Genomic DNA, 26814 nt, shown 5'->3' on the forward strand with positions numbered 1-26814 from the left:
GATGGGTCTTTTTAATCTGCTATTTTCTAAAATTTTCTTTCTTTTTTAATGTTTATTTTTGAGAGAGAGAGAGAGAGAGAGAGAGAGAGAGAGAGAGAGAGAGAGAATGAATGGGGGAGGGGCAGAGAGAGAGGGAGACGCAGAATCTGAAGCAGGCTCCAGGCTCGGAGCTGTCAGCGCAGAGCCTGACATGGGGCTCGAACCCACAAACCATGAGAACATGACCTGAGTTGAAGTCGATTGCTTAACCGATTGAGACACCCAGGCGCCCCTACAATTTTCTTAATTAATTTTGTTAATGTTTTTAACTCCTCTCGTTTTGCTATTGCCTTTTTCTGAGACTCCTTTATTCTGATGTTGGACCTCCTGGATTGATCAGATTTCTCTCTTACTTTGTCTATTCCTGCTGTTCTTTGAGAAAATCTTCTCATCTCTATCTTCTAGCCCTTCTGTTAATTATTAATTTCCTTAGTCATGTTCTTTTAATTTATTAGAACTCTGTTTTCTTTTATTCTGTGTATTTTTTTTTATAGCACCTGAACATTCATTCATAGGTGGAATCTTTCATGTTTCTGACAGTAATAACAGGTTTTTTTTTTTGAAGATTTTCTTCTACATAGATTCTTTTTTTCTCCAAACAGTTGATTTTCTGTTCTTTCTTGCCTGTCTTCCATGTTAGAGGCTTTATTTTAGATGGTTGGCCATTCTTTACTATCTACTCACAGTTAAGGGTTCAGACTAAGAAGCTAACCTGTGCGTTTGATGAGCCATTTATTGGGAACCCCTGACATCACAATCTATCTTCAGGTCTTTCCTATTTGATTGGTCAGATTCACAGAAGGAAGGATTTACAAAGGAGCTTCCATTCTCCAGCATGAAGAGTGAGGGTCTGGCTGCTAGGTATTAGAGGGCAGGGCTTGGTTTGGTTCTGTATTCTGTATTCACACTTCATATAGCCACCAGATTTCCTTGGTTTAGGTCAGTTACTTTGGTCTTCAACTGTGTTTGCTTTCTTCCATTCCAGAGACCCTCTGTTGCATATTCTCTTTAGACAAAAAACTTTAGATCCAGCGAGTTGGGGAGAGGTACTCTCTCAGGGATGAGGTAGGGGAGAAAATGTAAGGACCCAATTGCTTCTTAAATAGCTTTCAGCCAATCCCTCTTTTTATAGCTCCCATTCCTTCCCTGCATCTCTAGCTCTGGAGCTATCTGGTACTGCCAGTTCCATGTCTTTTGAGAATTCTGAGATGCACATGATTGGTTCTCAGCTTTCCTTGCTGCTGGCCTGGGATTCTGCCAAGTCAGTTGTTACTTGTCTACTGGCTTTCAAGCTTCCAATATCATGTTGCTGTGTGTCTTGTGGCCTATGGTCCCTTTCTTCTTGTCTTTAAAAAAAGTCTTTTTACTGTAGTTTGGTGGCATTCCAGATGCTATGATTTGGATGACTGTGTTCACTTTGTGGTCTTAACCCAGAAACTTTCTCCTACTTTTTCATGTCTAGCACCTTCTCATTCTTATGTCTTAACTTAGATACAATCTCTTCTTAGAAGCCTTCCCAAACCACCTTATGTAAAGAAAGCATTCCCTGTTGCTTTCTTTGTTCTCTATTGTAGCTGCTTGTATGTTTCTTTTTGTTTCTTGTATGTTTCTCTATAGATGTTTAGAACAATTTCTTGTTCTCTTTGTTGGTCTTTTATACTTCACCATAGCATCATGAGATCAGGGGCTATAGCTGTCTCATGTACTGTTATGTCTGAGACACAAATCATTGGTTCTCAGCTTTCCTTGCTGCTGGCCTGGGATTCCGCCAAGTCAGTTGCTACTTGTCTGTTAGGCACATGGTTGACCCCCAGTGAATATGTGCTGATATTCATGAGTGAAAGAACAAATTATATGTAGACTGCATGATTTAAAAAAATTGATAGTAAATGCCCCATTTTTTTTTCGTATGTAGAAAAAAGAAGGGCGGGGGAATAAAATAGCATCTATCTTACAAGCTTGTTGTGAGGCTTACAAGAGTTAAAAGGCTAAAATGCTTAGAACAATGCCTGGGACATAGTAAATACTAAAGACATGTTATAATTTTAAGAGTTTCAGAGAGTTTCTAAAGAGTTATGCTTTTATATTTACTTATTGCTCTATTTTGATCAAGTTAGAGAAAATATTGTATGATGGGCTGAATTGTTCTTTTTTTCAAAATGTTTACTTATTTATTTTGAGAGAGAATGTGTGTGGGAGGGGCAGAGGGAGAGGGAGAGAAAGCAGATTCCATGCTCAGCATGGAGTCTGACATGGGGCTTGATCTCACCATCCTGGGATCATGACCTGAGCTGAAATCAAGAGTCAACTGCTGAACCGACTGAGCCACACAGACATCCCTGGACTGAGTTATTTTTGAGAATTACCGTGTGTATTCTGAGTCATGGCACATCTGACTTTTAACCCCTGATGGGTCATGAATCTCAGCTTGGACTTTCATGAAAGACAGTGTACTTTAACAGAAAAGCAGGATCCCAGATATTTCCTAGAGTTTGTCTATGTAGCCAGACATTTACATTTCCAGACAGTGCTGTCTATAATTCATCTTCTTATTTAGGCAGTTCTGGGATATCTATATTTCCTTAGGTAGTAGAATTTATTTTCGGCGCAATCCTTTCCTTTTAAAATGGAGCCACATTGATTGATTGATGGATTGATGGTTGATAACTCAGATACATCTTGAGTATTGTACTTAGATGTAGAAACATAAATGATTCATAGTCATCAGCCTCTGTATATCTCTGACATTATTTCCACCACATAGTTCCTCAGTTCCTCAAAAATCTGTGATTATAGAGAGTGCAGTACAGTTTAGTAGTGATAGATTAAAACATTCTCTAGTTTTCATCTGCTAAATCTGTATCTGGGTTTATATTTCCTTGAACAAATCAGTGATGCTCCTGTTCCCCACCCTCCACCCTCACCCTTGTAGTTTCAAGTACAGTATTCAGATGTCACATCAGAAGGAAGATACAAATTTGTGAATCTCTCTTTGGATGGGGTGGGAGTTACTTAAGATTTGGCCTCTTAGGTTCTTCAATTTCAAAATCTTGATCTGAGGAGGTTGCTCAATAAACTTTTAAAAGAAACTTCTATAACCTGACTTGATTGCATTAAAATAGAATGGAGCTCCATATTCCATGTCAGATCATTGCTAATATCCAACACAACACTCAATTTGAAGAAATTCACTGCCTTTATCATTTTCTCCACCACAGCATGGAATCTTTCATAGTTCCTAGAACAAACTCTCCTGACCAGTAGTGCAATAAAAACTCGAACAGTAGTCTTCTCTTTTGACTTGAATACATTGCTTTTTCCCTTTTCTTTATTACAAGTGCCCCATCTCTGGCAAACGCAGTGTTTCCATGTTAAGACATTTTCTATTTGGCAAGTGGTTAGGTCTCACTAATTCATGCATGAAAGCACTGGGTGATTTTATGTATCTACGTGTTTTTTTAAAAAAGTGCTGAAAAATGTATGGTGGGCTATAACTAGTTCAGTTGTTTCTCTATAGGCGACATGTCAGAAAGTGGCTCTATCATTTACTTCCTATGTGACCTTTGGCAAGTTAACCTCCAGAGCTTTGGTTTTTCTCATTGGTAATATGGGAATAATAATAGTAGTACTATTGTTTTTGTGTTTATGACACAAAGTAAATACTCAGAATTTAGAATTATTATTGGGATTATTGTGACCCATAAGACGATGATTATGCCTTTCTTATTGTTGATTTATTCACAGTTCAAAGTTCCTGGCACATAGTGAGTGTTCAATCAATATCTAATGAATAAGAATATTGATATTTTTTCCTTTCCCTTTGTTGCCTAACTTTTACTTGATATCTAAAATTCCCTTCAACTCCTGACTTACAGTGTTTCTTAAAAGTTAACTGCACAGAAATGTCACTGAATAATGTATGTGGAAGTGCTTTAAAAAATGTAAATGGCTGTACAAATGTAATTGATGATGAGAATGTAATGATACACAATGTAATGATGTTGATGGTATTGGCCTCACTTGCCAAAGAACAGGAGTGTTCTTTGCTGATCTACCCTGTCTGCTGAAAGTTCCAGGTAATGTTTGCCACCTGGAACTAAAACCCACTGAGGAACATATATGTAAGTATATGAATATTTGGATGAATTAACAATGAAATTTGTGACATTTGAATTTTTTTTGCTTTTGAAGGGAGATTTGACTCTTTTAACTCTCTAAATAGGTGTATCCTTTTCCATCACTCTTCGTTTGTATTTTTTATGAGGTTTTGCTTTCATTTGAAGAGGACGACCTTCCTCAAAGAAGGATCATCCTTTGATCAAGGATTTGCAAAGAGCTCTGGTTTCTTGTAGACCTCCCAAACAATTGTTCTCCTCACACCTCCACTTTGGAATGTCTTTATTATTAGCTATATTTGTTTTTTATTCTTTAAAAATGATAAGTCTCTGAATATAAAACTAGATTTTAGTACCAAATGCAGTAGTAGATTGTGTGTGTGTGTGTGTGTGTGTGTGTGTGTGTGTGTGTAGGAGGTTATGCTTAATTTTGTTGATGAAATATCACTGCTGTGTTTTCCTTACTCCACAGATTATTCCTTTTTAAGGTTCAGAGTTTTGGACTGGGAAAGGGAAAGGAGAAGGATCCCACGTGTGGCTGCTAATTATAGCTGCAATTTATTGTCTGCTATGTGCCAGTAATTGTGCTAAGTAGTTTATTAATGTAATATTTAAAAACCCTTGTGGCAACCTTGTGAGACAGATATCATTATCCCCATTTTATAGGTGAGGAAATTGAGGCTCATAGAAGTTCATTACTTTACCCAAGTTCTCATAGTCAGTAAGTAGAAGAGCCTGAATTCATCTGACAGCTAGGTTTTAGTTTAGCTGACCCCAGTCTTTCTGCTTTTAACTCTTGGTTCCTCCATCTTTCTGTCTATAAAATGGAACTTTTTGTGTGTGAAAAGCTCCAGTTGTTGGAGGTGATGTAAGGAACAGGGTTGAGATGTGTCTTGTAGCTGCAGACAATTACAGGTATATAATGAAATAAATTCTGAGAGGCTTGGAGGAGCTGGTATGTGGGGCAGAAATGCAGATGAGACCACAGGCCCAAACTCTCTGTGTTCTAGAGCCTCCTTAGGAGCCTGGTGAGTGCATAACGAAGTTGTGATACCAGAAGGGAATGATGAAGGGATGCAGATGCAATTCGTGAAATGCCCCTTGCAAATCTTGTTTGACCCCTGATATTAAGAGATTTATTTGTGAATTTTATTGGGGGTGGTAGTAGTATTCAATTATAGGTGTCTTTATTAGTTGGAGATTATATTAAAGTATTTATAAGTGGCATAGTCTGATGAAAAAACAAATGTGATAGTGTAGTGTTGGGTACAAGGCTTTGTTTTACTTTTCTTTCTACTATTACGTATTTACAGTCTCCATAGTAAAAGGTAAACAAATAAAAAGACCAAAGCCTAACTCCATCACCCCAAACTCCACATGAAAATAAAGGATAGACAGACATTAAATTCAAGGAGGACTTTCAAGTGCAACGAGCTGAATTTAGGCTCAGTGGGCAGTAGACAAGACTCTAAATTCTGGTCTGTTGGTAGAGCCTTATTCCCAACCAAAGTTCCCTCAGCTTGACTTCTTTACCAATATCAGAGCTTCAAGTTGTGTCTTCAAATGGGGTAGCCTGGCACCTCTGCCCTCAGAAGTTCTCTATGGTCCTTATGTAGTGGAGGAAGTGACCCTAATTCATTCTGAATAGATTAGGACCAATTTTAGCTGTGCCAAGCCCTGTATATTTTCTACTTCTCCTGAAATTATTTTTGCCAATTATCCTTCCTAAGGGTATGCTTCAATGGAGGGTATCTCACTTTCCTGAACCTGGGGGTACATAGCTCTAGTCTTCAGTTGAGACTGACTCAGAGGATAAGGACTATTTATATTCCTCTGCCCTGATTCTGTTCCTTGAGCTGGTCAGGTGAGAATGGGGCACATATTGTCCTATGACTATAAGGTCATGCCTGGTTTCTCACACTGTTAAATTTTTAGAGCGGGGCTTTCTGTCTGTTCCTCTTGACTCTTGGAGTAGGTAATTTTTTGCTCTCTCTCTCCATCTGTGTAGACACAAGTACATCCTCAGCCCTTTAGTCAACTTTCAACAAGATCCCCAAGATGGCTAGTGGTGGAACTGGGGACTGTGGAAGAAGGTGATACAGTAGTTCTTGTGATATAAATTGTCCTTCCTACAAGAAATAGGAAGAAGAGGTAGAGGGAATTAGTGTCATATCCAAGATCCAAAACCAGCCCATGAAAGGCATATAAATTTGAAACAGCTTTGCTACCAAGAATCATGTGATATATGAATTCATTCATTCATTCTTGTTCATCAGACATTTATTTAGAACCAGATACTTACTAAATTCTGGGAATGCAAAAATGAAAGAGACAGTTTCTGATCTCAAGGACCTGATAGCCTAGTGAGGAGACAGTGAATGAGTTAATGATTATAGAATATAGTGGTAAGTGCTGTGATAGAGGGAAGCCTTGTGTGCTATGAAAGCACCAAAGAGATGTATCTTGTGGTAGGGTGGGTTAGTTATCTATAGCGGAAGTGGTTACAACTGAGCTTTGAAGATTATTAGGAGTTGGCCAGGCAGACAAGTATGGATTGCATTCCTGCAGAGACAATAGTGTACAAAACTATGGAAGGGTAAGAGCAATATGAATTGGGATTTTTGCAAGTCATTATGGCTACACTGTGATACATATGGAAGAGACAGTTGAAGCTTGACAGATGAACAGGGATCTGTTCATGTTGGACTCTTCTAGCTAATTGCTTGGATTTCAACCAGCAGGAAATGAGGAAGATTTGCATTTTAGAACCATCACTCTGGAAGATCATGTGAAAAAGGGTTCTTAAGGGTTTCAGTCTGGATATCACAGCAATAATCTCGGAAAGAGCTTTTGCAGGCTTAAATTAAGGTGATGTCAGTGCAGTTAGAGAAGAGAGTAGATTTTAGAGCTGATTTCTAGATAGAACCAATTGGACCAACAAGTAGAATCTTAATTGGGGCGCCTGGGTGGCTCTGTTGGTTAAGTGTCTGACTTCAGCTCAGGTCGTGATCTCACGGTTGTGGGTTCGAGCCCTGCGTTGGGCTCTGTGCTGACAGCTCAGAGCCTGGAGCCTGCTTTGGATTCTGTGTCTCCTTCTCTCTCTGCCCCTACCGCGCTTGTGCTGTGTCTCACTCTGTCTCTCAAAAATAAATAAATGTAATTAAAAAATTAAAAAAAAAAGTAGAATCTTAAGGACCTGGGAGACAAAAAAGTCATCTCTTAAGATATGCAAGGTGATTAAGAAGGATGTCTGATTCTTTACTGATCCTCTAATTATGAGAAGAAATGAAAAAGGTATGAGGCATACTTTTTTACTTCAACCATTGTGGTAAATATTTATAGTACTCCAAATTTGTAAAGTATGTCCAGACCTCTTTATTTATGTCTATCATTTCTCAGTGAAAGCTTAGCTGAAAAGAAGATGACTAGTTTAAAAGGGAACAATGACAGCAAATCCATAAAGTCTTGGACTTTATGTAGCAGCAGAAGAAACCAATAAAAATTAAGATGGAATTAGGGTATATGCTTTCAAGTCTATAACATTAATAACCAGCTTATAAAGAATATGGGGGAAATACTATTTTAATTTCTCATTTGGCAAAACCAGAACAGAACAAATCAAAACAGACAAACAAGAACCCCTGAGGCTCGGAGATATTAAGTGATTTGCTTGAGGTCACACGTTGGTGTAGGTGGGAACTCACACTGCATCTCAGAGCTGTCTGCAGGACATTGTGACAACTCCAAGACAGTTACCCAGAATGTTTAGGGTTCAAGTCATGAGAAGGAAAATGAGTGGTCCACTTGAAGAAAAAATGAGTAAATTTTGCAAATGATAATGAAGAACCTATAAATATTTTGGAATATATCAAGGGAAATGATTATTTGGAGTTGGGAGGAAAATATGAGAGATGGGAGGAAAATAAATTATGAAAAAATTTCTGCACTATTTACATTTTTTAAGCCTTTGTTATTTTTAAAAATTTAAATCCAAGTTAGTTAACATATAGTATAATAATAATTTCAGGAATAGAATTTAGTGATTCATCACTTACAAATTACACCCAGTGCTCATCCCAACAAGTGTCCTCCTTATTATTAGCTGTGGGTCTTTCAGATATGGCCTTTATGATCTTGAGGTTTGATCCTTCTATCCCGACTTTCCGGAGGGTTTTTATTGAGAAAGGATGCTGTATTTTGTCAGATGCCTTTTTCTGCATCTATTGAGAGGATCATGTGGTCCTTATCCTTTCTTTTATTAATGTAATGTATCACACTGATTGATTTTCATATATCGAACTAGCCCTGAAGCCCAGGAATGAATCCCACTTGATTGTGGTGAACGTATTTAGTGTATTGTTGGATCCAGTTTGCTAGTATCTTGTTGAGAATTTTTGCATCCATATTCATCAGGGAAATTGGTCTGTAGTTCTCCTTTTTAGTGAGGTCTTTGTCTGGTTTTGGAATCAAGGTAATGCTAGCCTCGTAGAATAACTTTGGAAGTTTTCCTTCCATTTCTATTTTTGGAACAGCTTCAAAAGAATAGGTGTTAACTCTTCTTCAAATCTTTGGTAGAATTCCCCTGGAAGCCATCCAGCCCTGAATTCTTGTTTGTTGGGACAATTTTGATTAGTGATTCAATTTCTTTACTGGTTATGGGTCTGTTCAAATTTTCTATTTCTTCCTGTTTCAGTTTTGGTAGTTTATATGTTTCTAGGAATTTGTCCATTTCCTCCAGATTGCCCAATTTGTTGGCATATAATGGCTCATAATATTCCTTTATTATTGTTTGTATTTCTGTAGTGTTGGTTGTAATCTCTCCTCTTTCATTCTTGATTTTTTTTATTTGGGTCCTTTCCTTTTTCTTTTTGATCGATCTGGCTAGAGTTTACCAATTTTGTTAATTCTTTTAAAGAAGCAGCTCCTGGTTTCATTGATATTTTTCTTTTATTTCGATATCATTGATTTCTACTATAATCTTTATTATTTCCCTTCTTCTGCTGGTTTTGGGGTTTATTTGCTGTCCTTTCCCCAGCTCTTTTAGGTACAGCGTTAGGTTGTGTATTTGAGACCTTTATTCCTTCTTTAGTAAGGCCTGGATTGCTATATACTTCCCTCTTATGACTGCCTTTGCTGTGTCCCAGAGGTTTTGTGCTGTGGTGTTATCATTTTCATTGGCTTCCATGTACTTTTAGATTTCCTTTTTAATTTCTTGGTTAACCCATTCATTCTTTAGTAGGATGTTCTTTAATCTCCAAGTATTCATGATCTTTCCAAATTCTTTCATGTGGTTGATTTTGAGTTTCAAAGTGTTGTGGTCTGAAAATATGCAAGGTATGACCTCGATCTTTTTGTACTTGTTGAGGGCTGGATTGTGACCCAGTCTGTGATGTATTCTGGAGAATGTTCTATGTGCACTCGAGAAGAATGTGTATTCTGTTGTTTTAGGATGAAATGTTCTGAATACATCTGTTAAGTCCACCCAGTCCAATGTGTCATTCAAAGCCATTGTTTCCTTGTTGATTTTCTGTTTACATGATCTGTCCATTGTTGTAAGTGGGATGTTGAAGTCCCCTATTATTATGGTAGTATTATCAATGAGTTTCTTTATGTTTGTAGTTATTTTATTTATATATTTGTGCGCTCATGTTGGGGGCATAAATATTTATAATTGTTAGATCTTCTTGATGGATAGACCCCTTAATTATGATATAATGCCCTTCTTCATCTCTTGTTACAGTCTTTATTCTAAAATCTAGTTGGTCTGATATAAATATGGCTACTCTAGCTTTCTTTTGACAGCCGTTAGCATGATAAATGGTTCTCCATCCCCTTTCAATCTGCAGGTGTCTTTAGGTCTAAAATGAGTCTCTTGTAAGGAGCATGCAGATGGGTCTTACTTTGTTATCCATTCTGATACCCTATGTCTTTTGATTGGAACATTTAGTCCATTGACATTTAGAGTGCATTCTGAAAGATATGAATTTAGTGCCATTGCATTGCCTGTAGAGTTGGTGTTTCTGGTCATGTTCTCCAGTCCTTCCTAGTTTGTTGCTTTTGGTCTTTTTTGTTTTCTTTTGTCTTTTATCCACTCAAAGAGTCCCCCTGAAGATTTCTTCAGGACTGGTGTAGTGCTCATGAACTCCTTTAGTTTTTGTTTATCTGGGAAATTCTTTATCTTTCCTTCTATTTTGAATGACAGCCTTGCTGGATAAAGAATTCTTGGCTGCATGTTTTTCTGATTCAGCACATTGAATATATCCAGCCACTCCTTTGGGCCTGCCAAGTTTCTGTGGATAGGTCTGCTGCGAACCTGATCTGTCGTCCTTATAGGTTAAGGACTTTTTTTCCTTGCTGCTTTCCTAATTCTTTCCTTTCCTGTCTGTGTGTTTTGTGAATTTGACTATGATATGCCTTGTTGATGGTTGGTTTTTGTTCAGTCTGATGGGATTTCTCTGTGCCTCTTGGATTTTGATGTCTGTGTCCTTCCCCAGATTGGCAGTTTTCTGTTATAATTTGCTCACATAAACCTTCTGTTCCATTTCCTCTCTTCATCTTCTGGGACTCCTACGATTTGGATGTTATTCCTTTTTAATAGTCATGAGTTCTCCAAGTCTTGTGTCATGTTCTTTTGCTTTTGTTTCCCTCTTTTTTTTGCTTAATTATTCTCCATAATTTTATATTCTATATCGCTGATTCGCTGCTCTGCTTTGTCCATCCTTGCCATCACAACATTCATTCGAGATTGCATCTTGGTTATAGCATTTTTAATTTTGTCCTGACTAGATTTTATTTATTTTACCTCCACAGAAAGGGAGTCTATGCTTTTTTCAACCCTAGCTAGTATTCTTATTGTCGTGGTTCTAAATTCTAGTTCAGACATCTTGCTTATATCTGTGTTGATTAAGCCCCTGTCTGTCATTTCTTCCTGTTCTTTATTTTGGGGTGAATTCCTTCATTTTGTCATTTTGGAGGAAGAAAAAAATTAATAAAATAAAAAAATAAGAATTAGAAATTAAAAACAAAACAAAAAAGTAAACGAAGCTAGATCCTAGGTACATTTTGGTTTGCTTGTTGAAGGAAGCTCACAGTTTGAGTTTTTCAGGAGTCTTCATGTGGTGAAGCTATGTTCTGTGCTTCAGTCTCACCAGCTACAATCAAGATATCAGCTGGGCTGCATTCTTATGTTCTGTGTTCACACAAGAGACACAGGAAAACTGAGTAAACCTCCACTATTTACATTTTATATTAACACATTTTTATCTAGAAATTATTTATTTGCATAAATGTCATTAGTGTTTTAAAGAATTTATTTAGAGAGTATTAATAGGATATAACAAAGGTGACATTTAAACTTTAATTCATGTTAACCACTGTGTTAAACATCACATCGCATTTTAAAGATGAAATGTGTTAAACATTTTAATCATCTCTTATGTACCTAGCAGTGTGACAAATTCTAAGGGAATTACAAATGGTATATAAGACAGTTATATCCTCAAAGGTATTAAGGTATTGTTAGGGTTACTGTATTTGCAAACATGAAACTAATTTAGAACCATCTGGACCAGTTTATTATTAGTGATAAATTTATATAATGAAGTGACAAAATTTTTGAGGCAGATAATGAGTGCTCTGAGCAGTCAGTCAGAAAAGGGAGATGGTAATAATGTCTAGAGTCAACCAGTCATGAATGGTGTGACTCTTAAGATGGGCCTTGAAGGATTAACAGGATTTGATTTTTCAAGAAGAAAATTGTGGTACCAATGAAGTAAACAAGTATCAGTTTGTGTTTTCTAAAAACAAAAGTAAAACTCATTTAGTTTTAATATTCCATCTGCTCACTGCAGTGTTCCTTAATGAATTACTGGAAACAACACAATCCTCAAATAGTTAAATAGGGGAAATATCAATATTTCCTGCCATATCATGAAATTAAATATTATTAAGCTCGTAAGAATAATTAAAGAACAGTGTGGCCTGAAGGAGAAGCCTGGCTTCTAGCCAGGAAACTATCTGCCACTTACTAGTTTTGTGTTTTGGGTGAGTCAGTTATGCTTGAGCTTTGGTTTATTCAACCTTATTTATTTATTTTTAATGTTTATTTATTTTTAAGAGAGAGAGAGAGAGAGCATGAGCAGGGGAGGGGCAGACAGAGAGGGAGACAGAGAATCTGAAGCAGTCTCTACACTGTCAGTGCAGAGCCTGACCTGGGGCTCAAACTCACAAAGTGTGAGATCATGACCTTAGCCAAAATCAAGAATTGGATGCCTAACTGACTGAGGCACCCAAGCACCCTGGTTTAGTCAACATTAAATGGAAATGATAATAATCACTCCATAATATTATTGTGAAGATTAAAAAATAATGTGTATGGAGCACCTGATAAATAGTGGACATTCAATAAACATTGTTCATTATTATTCATATGTGCATGACTGGTATATAAAGAGAAACAGTCTTTCTGAAGGAAAATGTCTTAATTCCTATGAAAAGCTTTAAAATGAGTATTTCTTGTCTGAGTCAGCAATTCTGTGACTAAAAATGTATTCTAAGGAGATAGCTGAAGATGTGTGCACATGTTTGAAAGGATATTCTTTGCAGCATTGAATAGAATAATGAAAAATAGCCCCAAATCTTACAGATAGATGATCGGTGACATAAATTACAATTTACTTGCATAAATAAAATGTACTTACATTAAAGTGATGATGTAGGAATGTATTTCTGATATAGAAAATGAGGAAAACAGATTCTAAAGCTACAGAATAATCCCAATTTTGTAAATTGAGTTTATGCAAAGAAAATTTCCCGGAAGGATAATACACCAGAATGTTAAGTATAGTTATCTCTGAATAGGGCGCCTTTAGTTAATTTTTATTTCTTCATTGAACTTAATATGAATTTTTTACTTTTATGGTAATAAGCATAGATTGATACAAATTTAAAAATAGGAATGGGTTGTTATTAAAAATACTTAGTGACATAGGAAAATACTTAAGATTTAAAGAAAAAATGATTTAAAACTTATGTACTATATGATCTTAATTTTGTTGAAGTATTTGTATATGCCTAAAATGAATGCCTGAATTTTGCCCTTGTGGATGTTTCTCTCCACATGTAGCAAAGCTTCTAGCGAATGGTGGGGCTAGGAGCAGAGCAGATATTAGACTTGCATACACCTGGATAAAATTCATCACTTTCTCAGATTCCTTTCTGTGTTTTCTTTATTTTTATCACAACTTTAACAGTTGGCTTTCTTGGCTATTTTCATAAAGAAATAGAGTTTAACCACTGGGAAAAGCCACTGTCCCTCTCCCTCCCTTCTTTCCTTTCATCTTTTCTGGGACCCAGCAAATTCAGCATTCCTTGGGCACTCAGGGATATATAATAGAGAACAAAAGACCTAGTTCTTGGAGCCTATTGTCCACTTGGAAGAGACAATAAAAAAATCACCAAAATATGTGTTAAAAATTGTGTTAACTACTATGGGGAAAAAAAGCATAGGGTATGATGACAGAGCAAAATGAAGGTGGAGGAAAGGGAATCAGTTTAGACAGGGAAGTCAGAGAAGACCTCCATTAGGAAGTGATATTTTAAGTCAGCCTTGAAGTAGAAGTAGTAGTTAGCCAGACAAACATGGAGAGAAAAGCATTGTAGGAAGAGGGACAAGTACATATAAAGGTTTTTAGGCAAAAAGTAGCTTTGCCAGTTCAAAAAACTGGAGCAAGAGTCAGTATGTCTGACTGGTAAGGTATGATGCAAAGTTGGAAGGTAGGTAGGGACCTGGTATAATATGTTAAGGATTTTAGATTTTGTTCTGAGGGCAATGGGAAGCCACTGAAGGATTTGCGTGAAATAGTTTATATTTTATTTATTTATTTATTTATTTATTTATTTATTTATTTAAAGTTTATTTATGTTGAGAGAGAGAGAGAGAGAGAGTGTGTGTGTACATACATGTGAGTGCATGGGGGTGGGGCAGAGAGAATCCCAAGCAGGCTCTGCACTGTCAGCACAGAGCCTGATGAAGGGCTCAAACTTACAAACTGCGAGATCATGACCTGAGCTGAAGTGTTTGAGCTGAAATCAAGAGTCAGATGCTTAGCTGACTGAGCCACCCAGGTGCCCCTGAGATAGTTTATATTTTAGAAAAATCTCTTTGACTGCTCTGAGGAGAAAGAGCTGGAGAGAGGCAAGAGAGATCCAGGAAGATGAATAAGGGGCTTTCACAATTGATGGGGAGGTGATGGTGCCCAGTAACGATCATGAAGATAAAGAACAGAAGAGAGATTGGAGGTATATTTTGGAGGTATATTATGCATTGACAGGATTTAGTGACAGGTTGGATTAAGGGTGTGAGGGAGAGGGAAAAGGAGCTGTCAGGATGATTCTCAGAATACTTTGTTGGAGTGACTTAGTAGATTGTATAGATGGTGGAATAGGTTTTTTTGGGGGGCGGGTAAAGGGTGAGATAAGTGTTCAGTGTTCAGTGTGGAACATGTTTGCCTTTGTGATATCTGTAAGATTCCTAAGTAGAGAAATTGAATTGATGAGGTATGTTACTCAGAAGAGCTACCCATCTGGGATGGAGATAGAAATTTAAGAGTAGTTGGCATAGATCGTGCTGCAGGCTCTATGGATGGGTGGGATTGCCTGTGGATAGAATATGGAGACAGAGGAACAGAGAATCTAGGCCTGAGCCCTGAGGAATTCTCACATTAAACATCAAGTAATGGAGGAAGTAGTGGAGCTCAGTGAGGGGCTGCACTGGAGCAGTAAGGGGGAAGACTAGAATGTGGGGTTTCTGGGAAGCCCATGGGGGTGTATCAAGGAGGAAGAGATTGGCTGTATGGAATGGGCTAAAACATCCAGGAAAATGATGACGGTAAAGTGCCCATTGGATGTGGCAACATGGAGGCTCCAGATGATGGTGGGAAAGGGGGATTCAGGGCAGTGGTGGTGGTGGAAGCCTGACAGGAGTGAGTCCAAGAATTGGAGATGATGGAGAAATGAGAGAGTGTACACAACTCTTTATAATCTTGGCTCTGAAGAGAGAGGCCAGTGCTGGAGGGGAATGTCAGGTCAAGGGAGAGAGTTTTTGTTTCCCTTTAACAAGGGAGATTCTAGAATTTATTTGAATGCTTATGGCCATGACTTAGTGGGAGGGAGAGTACTAGTGGTCTGATTGATGATGTTTGATTGGAACAAGAAAGGAGATGTAAGTAGGCTTTGCTGTCTACTCTGTGTTGAGTTTGTACTAGGTACTATGCTAAGTGGTTGGCACAGTAAGTGATTACTATTCACAGTAACCCCATGAGGTTGCTATGATTATCCCTATTTTACAGATGAGGAAACAGGAGTTAAGTAGAAGTAGAACCAAAGTCTTAATCCAGAAGTGTTTGATTTCAGAGCTTAGACCCTTAGCTCTGGCTTATACTATTGGAGGATTTCCTCTATGGTGGTGTATTAGTTGGTTTCCTAGGGCTGCCATCACAAATTCCCACAAACCAGGTGGTGTAAACAACAGAAATTAATTTTCTCGCTCTCCTGGGGGCCAGAAGTCCAAGATCAAGGTGTCGGCAGGTTTGGTTTCTCCCGAGGCCCGTCTCCTTGGCTTGCAGATGGCTACTGTCTCCCTGTCCTCACATGGCCTTTTCTCTGTGCACATGTATCCCTGGTGTCTCTCCTGTGTCCTAATGTCCTCTCTTTATAAGGGCACTTGTCAGACTGGATCAAAGCCTACTCCAAGGGTCTAATTTTTACTTACTCACCATTTTAAAGGCCTTATTTCCAAATAGTCACATTTTGACATCAAGCCTTCAACCTATGTGTGTGTGTGGGGGGCACAATGCAGTCTGTAACAGATGACTTCTGTTTCCTTAAAACTGTAAGGAAAAGAGTAGGTGTGGGGGAGTTTTGAAGAACGTGGAGAGGGATGAAACAGTGATTGAAGAGGGTGGATAGGAGCTTACTACAAAAAGGTAGTCTTACAGTCTTACAGTCAGTTGAGCTTGGAGATCGTTTGTTTATATCTCAATTATCTGAGGTTCTATACAATATTCTGGTAAATGATTGGAGTAAAGAGTAAGAACTCAGTGCTGCAGCGAGGCTGCTGGTTGCTCACATAGGCTTAATAACCAGCTACATGACCATTTTTTTTGTGTACAAAGTTGAAATGTAAATGCATTCTGTTCACATCCTCAGCATAATTACACATTACTGTATGTCAGGGACCTTCTGGATGTTCTCAAATAGTTGAAAACATGAAAGTTAAATAAATCTATGATTGCTAAGAATTTGTTGCATTTCACCAATGCAGAATTTAGCTTGAACATTTTCCAACAGGTTCTACAAGTTGTCTTTCATGATTACTCACCACTCTCTTTGTGCTTCTTTCTCTCCCCCTCTTTCTTTCTTCCCTGTTATCATCTTCACTCATCAGTTATTTATTGAGTATCTACTAGATGTCCGGCACTAGGGTAAAAAAGAGTCAACAATCTAGTGTGGGAGTCACAGATGTATATATGCAAAAAAAAAAAAAAAAAGCCCCCAATTGGTAAGGGGTATTATTAAGGTAATAATTCATTTGTTCATTTATCCTGCAAATATATTGAGTTTTTACTGAGTGTCAGGCAGTGTGTTAGGCTTGGTATAGAGACAGGAGTAAGATACAGTTTCTGCCCTCAAGAAACTTACAACCTGATATACAAAACATAAACAGGTAAGTAAATAAAGACAATGCAATGTGACATTGGTAAAATATTAAAATCACTTCTCAAAGAAGGGAATGATTCTTGTCTCTGCTTTCCCTTGCATGTTTGGATACCTGTTGAAAGGAGCCGTTGCTGCATTTTAACAAAAGGAACTATAAAAAGAATATCCATTCATTTCACTCATGGTTCTAAATGCTTATTTTTGTTGTGTAGTGATGGTTTTGTAGCTCTTGAATTACAAGCAAACATCGAGTTTGGGATCTATGGCTTTTCTCTTCCCATGAGTTTATTGTCCACAGTTGACACCATCAACACCTTTCTTTAGGTGATAGGATGGTTAATGGTGTCCCTGAAATACTTGACAGAAACCTGCTGAATATTAAAGCTTGTGAAAAATCACAGTAACAGAGCACTCCTGTGGTGGTAGGTGAGCTGAGAACATACGCTAGCTAGAACATACCTCAAATATTTGGGACTTGGAACTATGTATTAATGGGCGGGGAGGTTCCCAGTAATGTGATTTTTTTCAAAGGTGGTTAACAGCAGATCAAAAACACTGAGAAGAAAATGGGTTTTTGTAGATTATGTAATTGAAACATTTTCAAGTATCCCTTCTTTTTACCTCATCTCAGGAAAACAGTTATTTACAACCAAACATTTATGGGGTTCATTGAGACAACGGCTATAAACTTGTTGCTTTCTTCAGAGGTGATGTGCTATACAAACTCAAGGTATTATTATCTGCAATCTAGACTTCTGTTTGTGGGAAATGATAACTATATTATGGGATTAGTGCAGATTAGAAGGGGGGAGGAAAGGCAAATTTGATCAGTGGTATGTGTGGGATTTAGAATCAATGGTTAGCCTAATAGCAGCTAAAAATTGCTTTGATATCATGCAACAAACACCCACTATCTGCATACTGACTTCATTTCAGATTCGTAATCTAGAGTATGTCCTAGTGGAAGGAACACAGGTTGGGAACTAGGGGTATAAATTCTGGTCTACCTCTGCCATTGACTACCTATGTGCCTCATTTTCCCTATCTTTAAAATGAAATGGTTATGAGAAAAGGTCGCTAAGGTCCCTCCAGTTCTATTTCATCATTCTGTGATTCTTCGCCTGTCAAAAGCATATGACTTTTTTTAAGTTGCTTACGCCAGCATTTCAGTTAGAATTGCATCCAGGAGTTTGTTTCCATGGGCTGTTGGGAACAGCAAGACCTTGCTTCTCCAGGACTTGATATGTCTTCTGTTAACTGCTGACAGTGAGCCATACCACCTAAAAGGCTCCCTTGGTAGCCTTAAAGATTGAAAGGACAAATGGACAGTGTTGAGAGCTCTGTGGAAGAGGAGACCTGAGAGACGGTGATCACCATGGCCCCTTGGGATTTGCAAAGAGGAATGACTAGCACTGGGCCATTCACTGCAGCCAGGTCAAAGGTCAGGTCAGGAATGTGGACAATGCTGGTGACTCCAGGTAGGTCTAGGAGGGTAAACAAGCCCATTGAGTCCCTCCTGCATCTTGAGAAGATCTGAGCAGCTCTGCTCAGAAAAGCTATTAGGAAGTTTTCTAATTTATGAAACTCCTTGGAAGGAAAAATGTGACATTTATTTTTCATATTTTTATTACTATCCAGTCATTATATTCTTACTCAACACTCACCAAGTTACTCTCCTCTTAACGTATTCTCACAGTTCAAACATTCAGTAAACACACTACGTGCTTTTATGATCACATTGAATTAAAAATCTGATTTTGACTGATGCCATTGTGCAACGGATTCCCTATATTTCAGGATTTTTGGAGTATTGTTGAAAGACCTTTGAGTTTTCTCCTTCAGTTTTAGTTAAGCAGTCTTAAATATAATTCTCTGGTGGCAGAGATTTATATCTATTATTATTTTGATAATAAGCTAACTTGGGGGTGATTATACAATGATTTGGAGCATTGCCTTTCTTAGTGATAAAAAAAGTTATGGAAGATTTGTGAATAGGATATTAAGCCAGATAACTTAAAAAAAATTGTGTGCTGGATACAATTATAAGAAATTAAAGATCTTTTAAATTGTTTCTATCATGGCATTCCAATAAAATTCAGCATATTTTCCTTAAAATACTAATTAAATTCCTGTATCTAATCATTAAAAGAAAACCCAACAAGCTGTGTACCTAATACATATTACAAGATAATTTTTCTTTCTTTTTTTTTTTTTTTTTTTGTTTTGCTTTTATCTAGTTGCTTCCAAGATCCGGTACTTACAGGAATATCATAACCGGGTTCTTCACAACATTTATCCTGTACCTTCAGGAACAGATATTGCAAACACCCTGAAATACTTTTCTCAGACCTTGTTAAGGTAAGCTTTAAAATATCCTCTACTTCAAAAGAATTATTAGGTAGTTTTGCTGAATTGATTGGGACCTAAACTTTTATCGCACTGAAAGTTTTGAAGGGCCTTATGTTTTCTAGTGCTCTGCCAGAAGAGTCTGGACTCAAGTTCTCTGGGTGTATATAGCAGGTCAGCTCACAGGCCTAACTGAAAAAAAAAAAAAAAGGGTTGCATGGCTACCGCCTGCTTTCCTCCACTTTACGTCTTTTCAAGAGATTTATACAGTGATAAAGGTTATATGTCTGGCATTAATATAGAATGAGATTGACAGGAGAATTTACATTGCTAAAATTAATAAGAAACACGGTCTTAAAGAAAATCAGAATTAAGTAGTGTTTTAGGTTCATCAATAGTATTTCCTGTTTCTTGAAGTATAATGTATGGTAATAACAATCTGTGCAACACTTCAAGCGTTCAACGTGCTTTACAATTGATGTGGAAATTCTGAGGAGGACGAGGAATGAAAAACAAATCCTGGATGCTTTTACTATAAGACGGAGACAGGAGGGACCTATCTACTTCATAGTTCTCTTTAGGAAAAACAAGGGGAGCCTTTCAAGTAAAGACTCCGTTGTTTGGGAAATAACACTGAAGAATAAAGGAGAACGCTTCACTTTCCATTACATTCTAAGGCTTGGTCTCCCCATTACCATGATCTTCTCACTCCAAATCTGATATTGGAAACACACAACTTGACTTGCTACTATTTCTTTTTGCTGTGTAACAGCAACATTTTTGTGAGACAGGTATTAGGGAGGGAACGCCAATTCCGACTGAGTGTAGTTGCCCTGGAGTCCCCGCTTGTCCAAGGCGAGCCTTTGGCAGTCTGAATGCTTTGTAGAAAGAAGTTTCACGCGTTTAAGTCAGCTGCTCATCTTCTACAGCCCTGATCTTTGTTCTTCTTATTCTTTGGAGTATCTTGTCTTCTTTAGAACACTTGGTGTCCCTATTCTGTATTAAAGGGATTCTGTGTATCAGATTCATAGATTTCATACTTGCTTAGTAAGTAGAGGCGATTTCCCTTCTTTTCAAATTGCAGTGGGATTATTTGCTCAGTGTTCATTGAAATAATCAGTTTGTTTATATTGATATACAAGCATCTGATCCTGCTCTTTTGAATTCTCCTTTTGTCTTTGAGGTCAGGGTTCTCAACGGGAAACATTGTCCTTTATCACAAATTCTGGAAGTTCTCAAAGTGGGAGGCGTTTTTTCGGTAGCAAGCAGATTCTGAATTCACTTTGCAACGAACCCGTGGCATTTGTTGGCACTTTGAAGCCTACTGCTTAAGTCTTAGTCATTGTGTCAGAAAGTTTGGAAATTTAGGATACTGAAGTCATGTTTGCAAGACATGAAGTTTCCATTTTCTTGAGCCATGGATTATTAGGATATGATCATGGTTCATAGCATTTTAATGATAAAACTGGTGTTAAGGTAGTTTGTTCAAGTAGCTGTTGGAGAAGATTCTGTGCCATTGAGCTGAATCCATTTTCTTTTTAAAATTTATTTATGTAGATTCAAGTTAGTTAACATGCAGTGTAGTATTGGTTTCAGGAGTAGAATCCAAGTGCCCTCCTTAATGCCCAACATCCATTTAGCCCATGCCCCCTTCCCCTCCCCTCCAGCAGTGCTCAGTTTTTCTCTGTATTTAAGAGTCTCTTAAGGTTTGCCTCACTCTGTTTTTATCTTATTTTTCCTTCTCTTACCCTATGTTCATCTGTTGTGTTTCTTAAGTTCCACCATTTTCAAGGGAGACAATATCAGCAGCTGCTTCTAATGGTAGTATTAACAATAACTACCATTATCATAGCAATATTGTATGATAATACTAGTAATTATATGTGTCAAACACTGTTCTAAGAACTATACATGTCATCTCATTTAATCCCTTATAATAATTATATGAAATAAATGTAGTATTATACCTATTTTACAGATAATGAAACTAAAGCGTAAAGCAGTGAAAGAAATTGCTCAGTCACCTATCTAGTCAGCGTTGGAACCTGGCTTTGACCCTGGTGGTTTTAATCCACAGCATACTCTCAATAATTACACTCTATTGCTTCTCCCTCATATTACTAGTTATCATGGTGCAAAGACACTTCTTTTAGTAAATACTTGGGTTTGGCCTTTGGGAATACCAGCATCCATTATGAGTTCTTGGCATAGTTTTGGTTTTCCTGGAGATTAAGGGAGGAAAGACAGTGCTTAGTGCAAAGATTTGCCAACTTTTTGGAAGTTAAATTGAGCTGTACTTGAGGCGATCTGGATAGTGTTTTAATTCCCAGATGCTTTAGCTGTCTCTCACTTAGCAATTTGTTGTGGGTAGTAAGTCAGAGCAGAGTTGATAGCCTATAGGACACACTCACATGAAGTAGGAAGAAGAAAGAAAACAGTAAGAAACATAACATGTCACAGGCTGAACTTCAGTGCTTAGAGGTTTCAACTCTTGGGCTGAACCCAAAGCAATTTCTTTCTTCTTTTTGCCTACCTCAGCATTAAAAAAATAAAAAGCAAAAATCAAAAATAAATAAAAACACCAAAAAAACCCCCGACCAAAAAAAAAAAAAAAAATTAAAAAAAAAAAAAAAAAAAAAAAAAGGGGGCGCCTGGGTGGCGCAGTCGGTTAAGCGTCCGACTTCAGCCAGGTCATGATCTCGCGGTCCGTGAGTTCGAGCCCCGCGTCGGGCTCTGGGCTGATGGCTCAGAGCCTGGAGCCTGCTTCCGATTCTGTGTCTCCCTCTCTCTCTGCCCCTCCCCCGTTCATGCTCTGTCTCTCTCTGTCCCAAAAATAAATAAAAAACGTTGAAAAAAAAAATTAAAAAAAAAAAAAAAACAAAACCCCGACAACAACCCCACAAAACCCAACGCAAAATTCTTTAATTTCTTTTGTTTATTGGAAATATAGAACTTATAAATATTATTATTATGGATATATATATATCAACAGTGAAAGTGGTCATAGTTTGGTCCAATGTAGGACAATAGTTGTAAGTTCTGTATTAATTTTTTCTATATATTTCTTAATTTTCTTTATGCTATTAGAAAATTCAAGACAGATAAGATGGTCTAGGTATTTGGTGTCCAAGATTATTGACAGTAAAAGTTTCTACTCACTAACAAGTTGGCTCCCTTTCATTTTAAACTACTTTTACATTCAGAAGCACTTCTTGCTTTCAGAATGCAGATTCTTGGAAAGAAACAAGAAGAAAGAATTAGAGACGAATTCTCACAGAGTAACCCTCTGTCTATTTGGATATTCTCAAGGAAATTAAAATCATTATTATTTTGAGTAAAATCTGCAGCTTGAAGTACCAGCAGCTTCATTTGAGTCAGAATTGCATTTTTAGAGGAATAGTCCTCTGGTATTCATGTGTGGCATGTGACTCTTACTGATTTCAGTAGACTTTGTACATATTCCCAAAGGCAGAGATTAGCCTAGGTGTTTAACTTCAATTAATTTAATCCACAGGAGAGGAGAGATTATGTGTTACCGTAATTAACTATATCAGTGGTTGAATAGTCCACATCTGTTCACTTAGCTCTTAATTAGACTCACATTGTAGTTCATGGGGGTTCCCTAAATTTTAGGTTAGTAGAAGATGAGTCTTACGGGGTATTCAGCTTACTGACCCTTGAGCCTAGAGCAGAGTTTGGTCCTTAGAAGAGGGTCAACAAATATCTGTTGAATTGAGTTGACTTTGGTCCAGATTTTATCCATTGCAGTAACCCTTCTAGAGCATTATTTCATCTAGCAGTGACCTGGGGTACTGGGTAAAATTTTGTCTGAGTGCTAACTTGTACTCATTTTAATTTAGTAGGGACCTAAGTATGGGAACAGGCACACAATTTACACACAACTTCAGAGTTTAGTTTTTGTTTGCTTTTAGTATTAAAAGGAACTATGAAGATCATCTAGTTTAATCCCCCCCTCATTGCTACAGAGGAGTCTGTCCATTTTACATTGAAAGCATTCTGGGGCCATATTTAAAATATCTAAGTTCTTCTTTAAGGATCTTGCCTCTTACCTGGCAGAATATTTAAAGGTTTCCAGTCTTCCTATGTCATGCTGTCTTTTGGAATTCCTTCCCCCAGATCTCTCTTCTGGTGCCATTCCAGCTGCTTGCGCATAAAATCTTTTTAACAATCATTATGTTTGGGGAAAACTACTTGCTGCTAACTCTTTAGAAAATGTTTGATATGTTTTTTAAAAGGGATTCTAGTCTCAGTTCAATAAGCTTAGTTGAATTGTAATTTTTACTTGCTTAGGAAGAAAACAGACCTTCCAATGACTGATTTGAAGTCCACAGAGTAGCTTTAGAGTATCGCATGATAAAGTAAATTTTATTTAGTGTATAGATTCAACTAAGATGTCAAAATTTATAAGCTTATAGAACGTTTATTTGATGTATTATTTTTATGTGCTATAAATACCTCAGGGCAACTTTTCATCTTTCTCCATACCCACAGGGGTCTTCTTCTCTTGGTTCCTCTTGATGTTGGAAGTAAACATTTGCTAAAGAGGATCTCAGGAGGGAAAAGGAAAGGTGTAAAGTTGGTTGCTGGGTCAAACTCTTCTGAGCAGGGCATTCTTAATGTTCTTTTTGGTTGGGTGTATAGTCCTCTGGGAAAGAATTTTAGATGGGGTAGATGGTTTTATCATTCCCGAGTTAGACAGTTTGGTTGGGGAAGTAAGTTTTTTTTTTTTTTTTTTTTCTGAATAAACTTCACAAAACATCATAAAATCACAATGCATTGTACATTGATTCATGAGCCCTTCTTAAGTTTTACCACAAATGAAAACATTTCCTTACATTGAAACATGAATGGTAATTTAAAACTGGTTTCATGGATAATTCATTTCAGCCATTTTTTTCCTCAACCTCACCTACTTATTAAATCTAGAGGCAGTGAGAGAGAAGTTTTACTGTTTCAATGCTGACATTCTCCCTCCCTGCATGTATGAACTTGTTGCTGCTATCATTTGGGAACCCCACATATACAGGAAGGGAAAAATATCAAAATGGAGTCTCCAAAGTTGATTTGACTAGTGTCTTAAATTATATCCAACTTTGGAACAATACTGAAGTATACTCGAAAAAAATAATGTGCTATATTTCCCCCACCAAGGAAAAGTTGATGACAGAACGGTACTTAATTTAAAGGATAGCATTAATATATGATATGTAGCTAATTTTATTCTCTAAGGCAAAATGTTGTTTTTCTATACCACTTCTAGAAGATCCACATCTTGTAATTTTGAAAAGATGTAGGTAGTAGGGTTAACTTAGGACTGAAATTTGGGAAATAGTATTTCTAACTTATATCCATTATGATTCTAAAGGAATTTTCAGTGGGATAGAACCCTCCAGGATTCAAATAGATTTTTGGTGACTGGGCTTATCAAGAACATAACATTTAAAGGTGGTACATTTAGGAATAATCAAGTTATATGAGGAAACTATAAAGTCTGATGGAAAATCTGATGGTACTGGAATGTTGATATTATCCCATTGTAAAGTATAAAGTATATGTATCTTACTTTAAGATAAATACATCACACACAAAAAAGGTTAATTTAATCCCTTTAAAAGTAAAAAAAAAAACAACAACACTAAATCTTAAGTTATTTCTTGCTAAGAAGTATTACATAACTATTCTGAAATTATCTTTATTATTATTAATTGTTTTTCCCTGGACATTGGGTAACAGAAGACAAAGGAAATCGAGGTAAATTAGGCACATGGAAAATAAAAAGCATGTAGTCATTTTTCTTACATTGTAACATATTTTGCACTAAGAGTAAATAAAAATAAATGTCAATTTGAAATAGCAAGCATGCTCGACACTAACCAATTCTTCACACCACTGTAAAATTGTAAATGTAATATCATTAACTAAGAACTTAGTAATGTTTGATGCACATAGAGTAAGTGTAAAACAAGGTTATTTTTATGTAATGAAACATTTATAAATTGTTATCTATTTTGATTCACATATAAGTGTACTATATAAAAGCACTTTGTAAGCGCAGCAGAGATTATCATTATAATGTATAACTACTGTCTTTGATGATAAATAGTAAACCTAATTTTAAAAACTTAAAACATCTGGCCAAGCAGTTATTTCTTCTATTTTTAAATTAACAAGTTTTCTGCTTTATCGCTTTTACTAAAAGGCTTTTATTTAAAAATGAAGGCTAAAAGAAAGCTAGTTTATTTCTAGAGTTTATTTTTATTCCCATTAAACTTTTTTTTTAACTTTCTAAATGATCTTTCCTTTAGTTTTTAGTGAGTTTTGTTGAATAATAACGTAAGTAGCAGCAGTAATATATAAGATACTATTGTATGATGTGCAGCTATATGGCAGATACTGCTTGCCTAGTCTTTAGAATTTTGAAGGTAACTATTTAATAAACCAATGTTTGTATTCATAAAATAAAATGTTTCCTCCCCAACATGCAAAATTAAAAAAAACACACATAAATAACCATTATCATTAGTTCACAAACATATGCTACGGACCATCTACTATATATTATTTTATAGCTTTTCCAATGTAGTTTAGCTAACATTTTAGAAATATGTATTATTTCTAAATTCATATGCCTGTTTAAACTTCATTATCTCAAATGATACTGATAGAATGTCATGAAACAGTATCATAATATACATATAGACATTATTTTGATGCAATAAACATGTGATTTTTAAGACTTTCTTAATAAACACACATGTTTATTCTTTGCTAAAACATGTTTCTGCAAGTGCCATACCTATATTTTGCAGGTTTTTGTTTACCCGATTAAGACAGTCTAGCTGAAAACTTCTTTTGCCTTGAAAGCTTGTTTTAATTAGTATAAAAGCCCTAATTCATTAGATGAAACCATTGTTTTTCCTTCGAGGAAACCTCTCCTTCACCAAACCGATAAACTGTAAAACATGGGTTTGGCACTGAAACATGCATTTTTATATTTTTGCTCCTTACTAACCAGATAACACATGAGATGCAATGCAATTTCCACGAAAGAAACCGTGCGTTATTGGTATTTCTGAGCACGAAGCTATGTGACCCCTACTCGATGTGTAGACACTGCTGGTGTGGCAATTGCATCTTATGTGGGATATATCTGGAGTTTTATTATTTGTTTTAGAGTGTCATTTCAATGTAATGTGCTGTTCTTTGTGTCTTTGTTGTCTCTTTTTTTTCCTTGTCCCCCCAACAGCATTTTGTCCCGCACAGGGAAGAAGGAAAACCAAGATGCCTCCAATTTGACAGTGCCCATGACCATGTGTCTTTTTCCTGTGCCATTCCCACTCACCCCATCTCTAAGACCGCAGGTCAGTTCCATCAACCCTACTGTTACTCGCTCCCTCCTTTACAGCGTCCTGCGAGATGCTCCCTCTGAACGCGGCCTGCAAAGTCGTGATGCTCACTTGTCAGACTACCCTTCTTTGGACTATCAAGGCCTCTACGTGACTTTGGTGACTCTTCTGGATCTAGTTCCTTTACTCCAGCACGGCCAACACGGTGAGCATTTAATCAAAATCTTTGA

The 26814-nt window shown here is 36.9% G+C and overlaps 1 protein-coding gene across 22 annotated transcripts in view; it reads left to right on the forward strand.

Annotated features, from left to right (window-relative positions):
- UNC79 (unc-79 homolog, NALCN channel complex subunit) overlaps positions 1-26814 on the forward strand; it is a 270421-nt gene that overhangs the window by 24043 nt on the left and 219564 nt on the right. For 12 of the 22 annotated variants that reach the window (XM_058740144.1, XM_058740139.1, XM_058740142.1 and 9 more), the window contains 3 exons: positions 19109-19229; positions 24972-24989; positions 26485-26789. The exons of 1 other annotated variant lie outside the window; for it this stretch is intronic. In XM_058740144.1, coding sequence (XP_058596127.1) covers positions 19109-19229; positions 24972-24989; positions 26485-26789 — 444 coding nt within the window. Of the gene's footprint in view, positions 1-17042; positions 18350-19108; positions 19230-24971; positions 24990-26484; positions 26790-26814 lie in introns of those variants that run through there. 9 more of the 22 variants (XM_058740150.1, XM_058740130.1, XM_058740136.1 and 6 more) reach the window with 5 other exon arrangements.

The sequence above is a fragment of the Neofelis nebulosa genome, chromosome 7 (genome assembly GCF_028018385.1).
Source record: "Neofelis nebulosa isolate mNeoNeb1 chromosome 7, mNeoNeb1.pri, whole genome shotgun sequence".
NCBI lineage: Eukaryota > Metazoa > Chordata > Mammalia > Carnivora > Felidae > Neofelis > Neofelis nebulosa.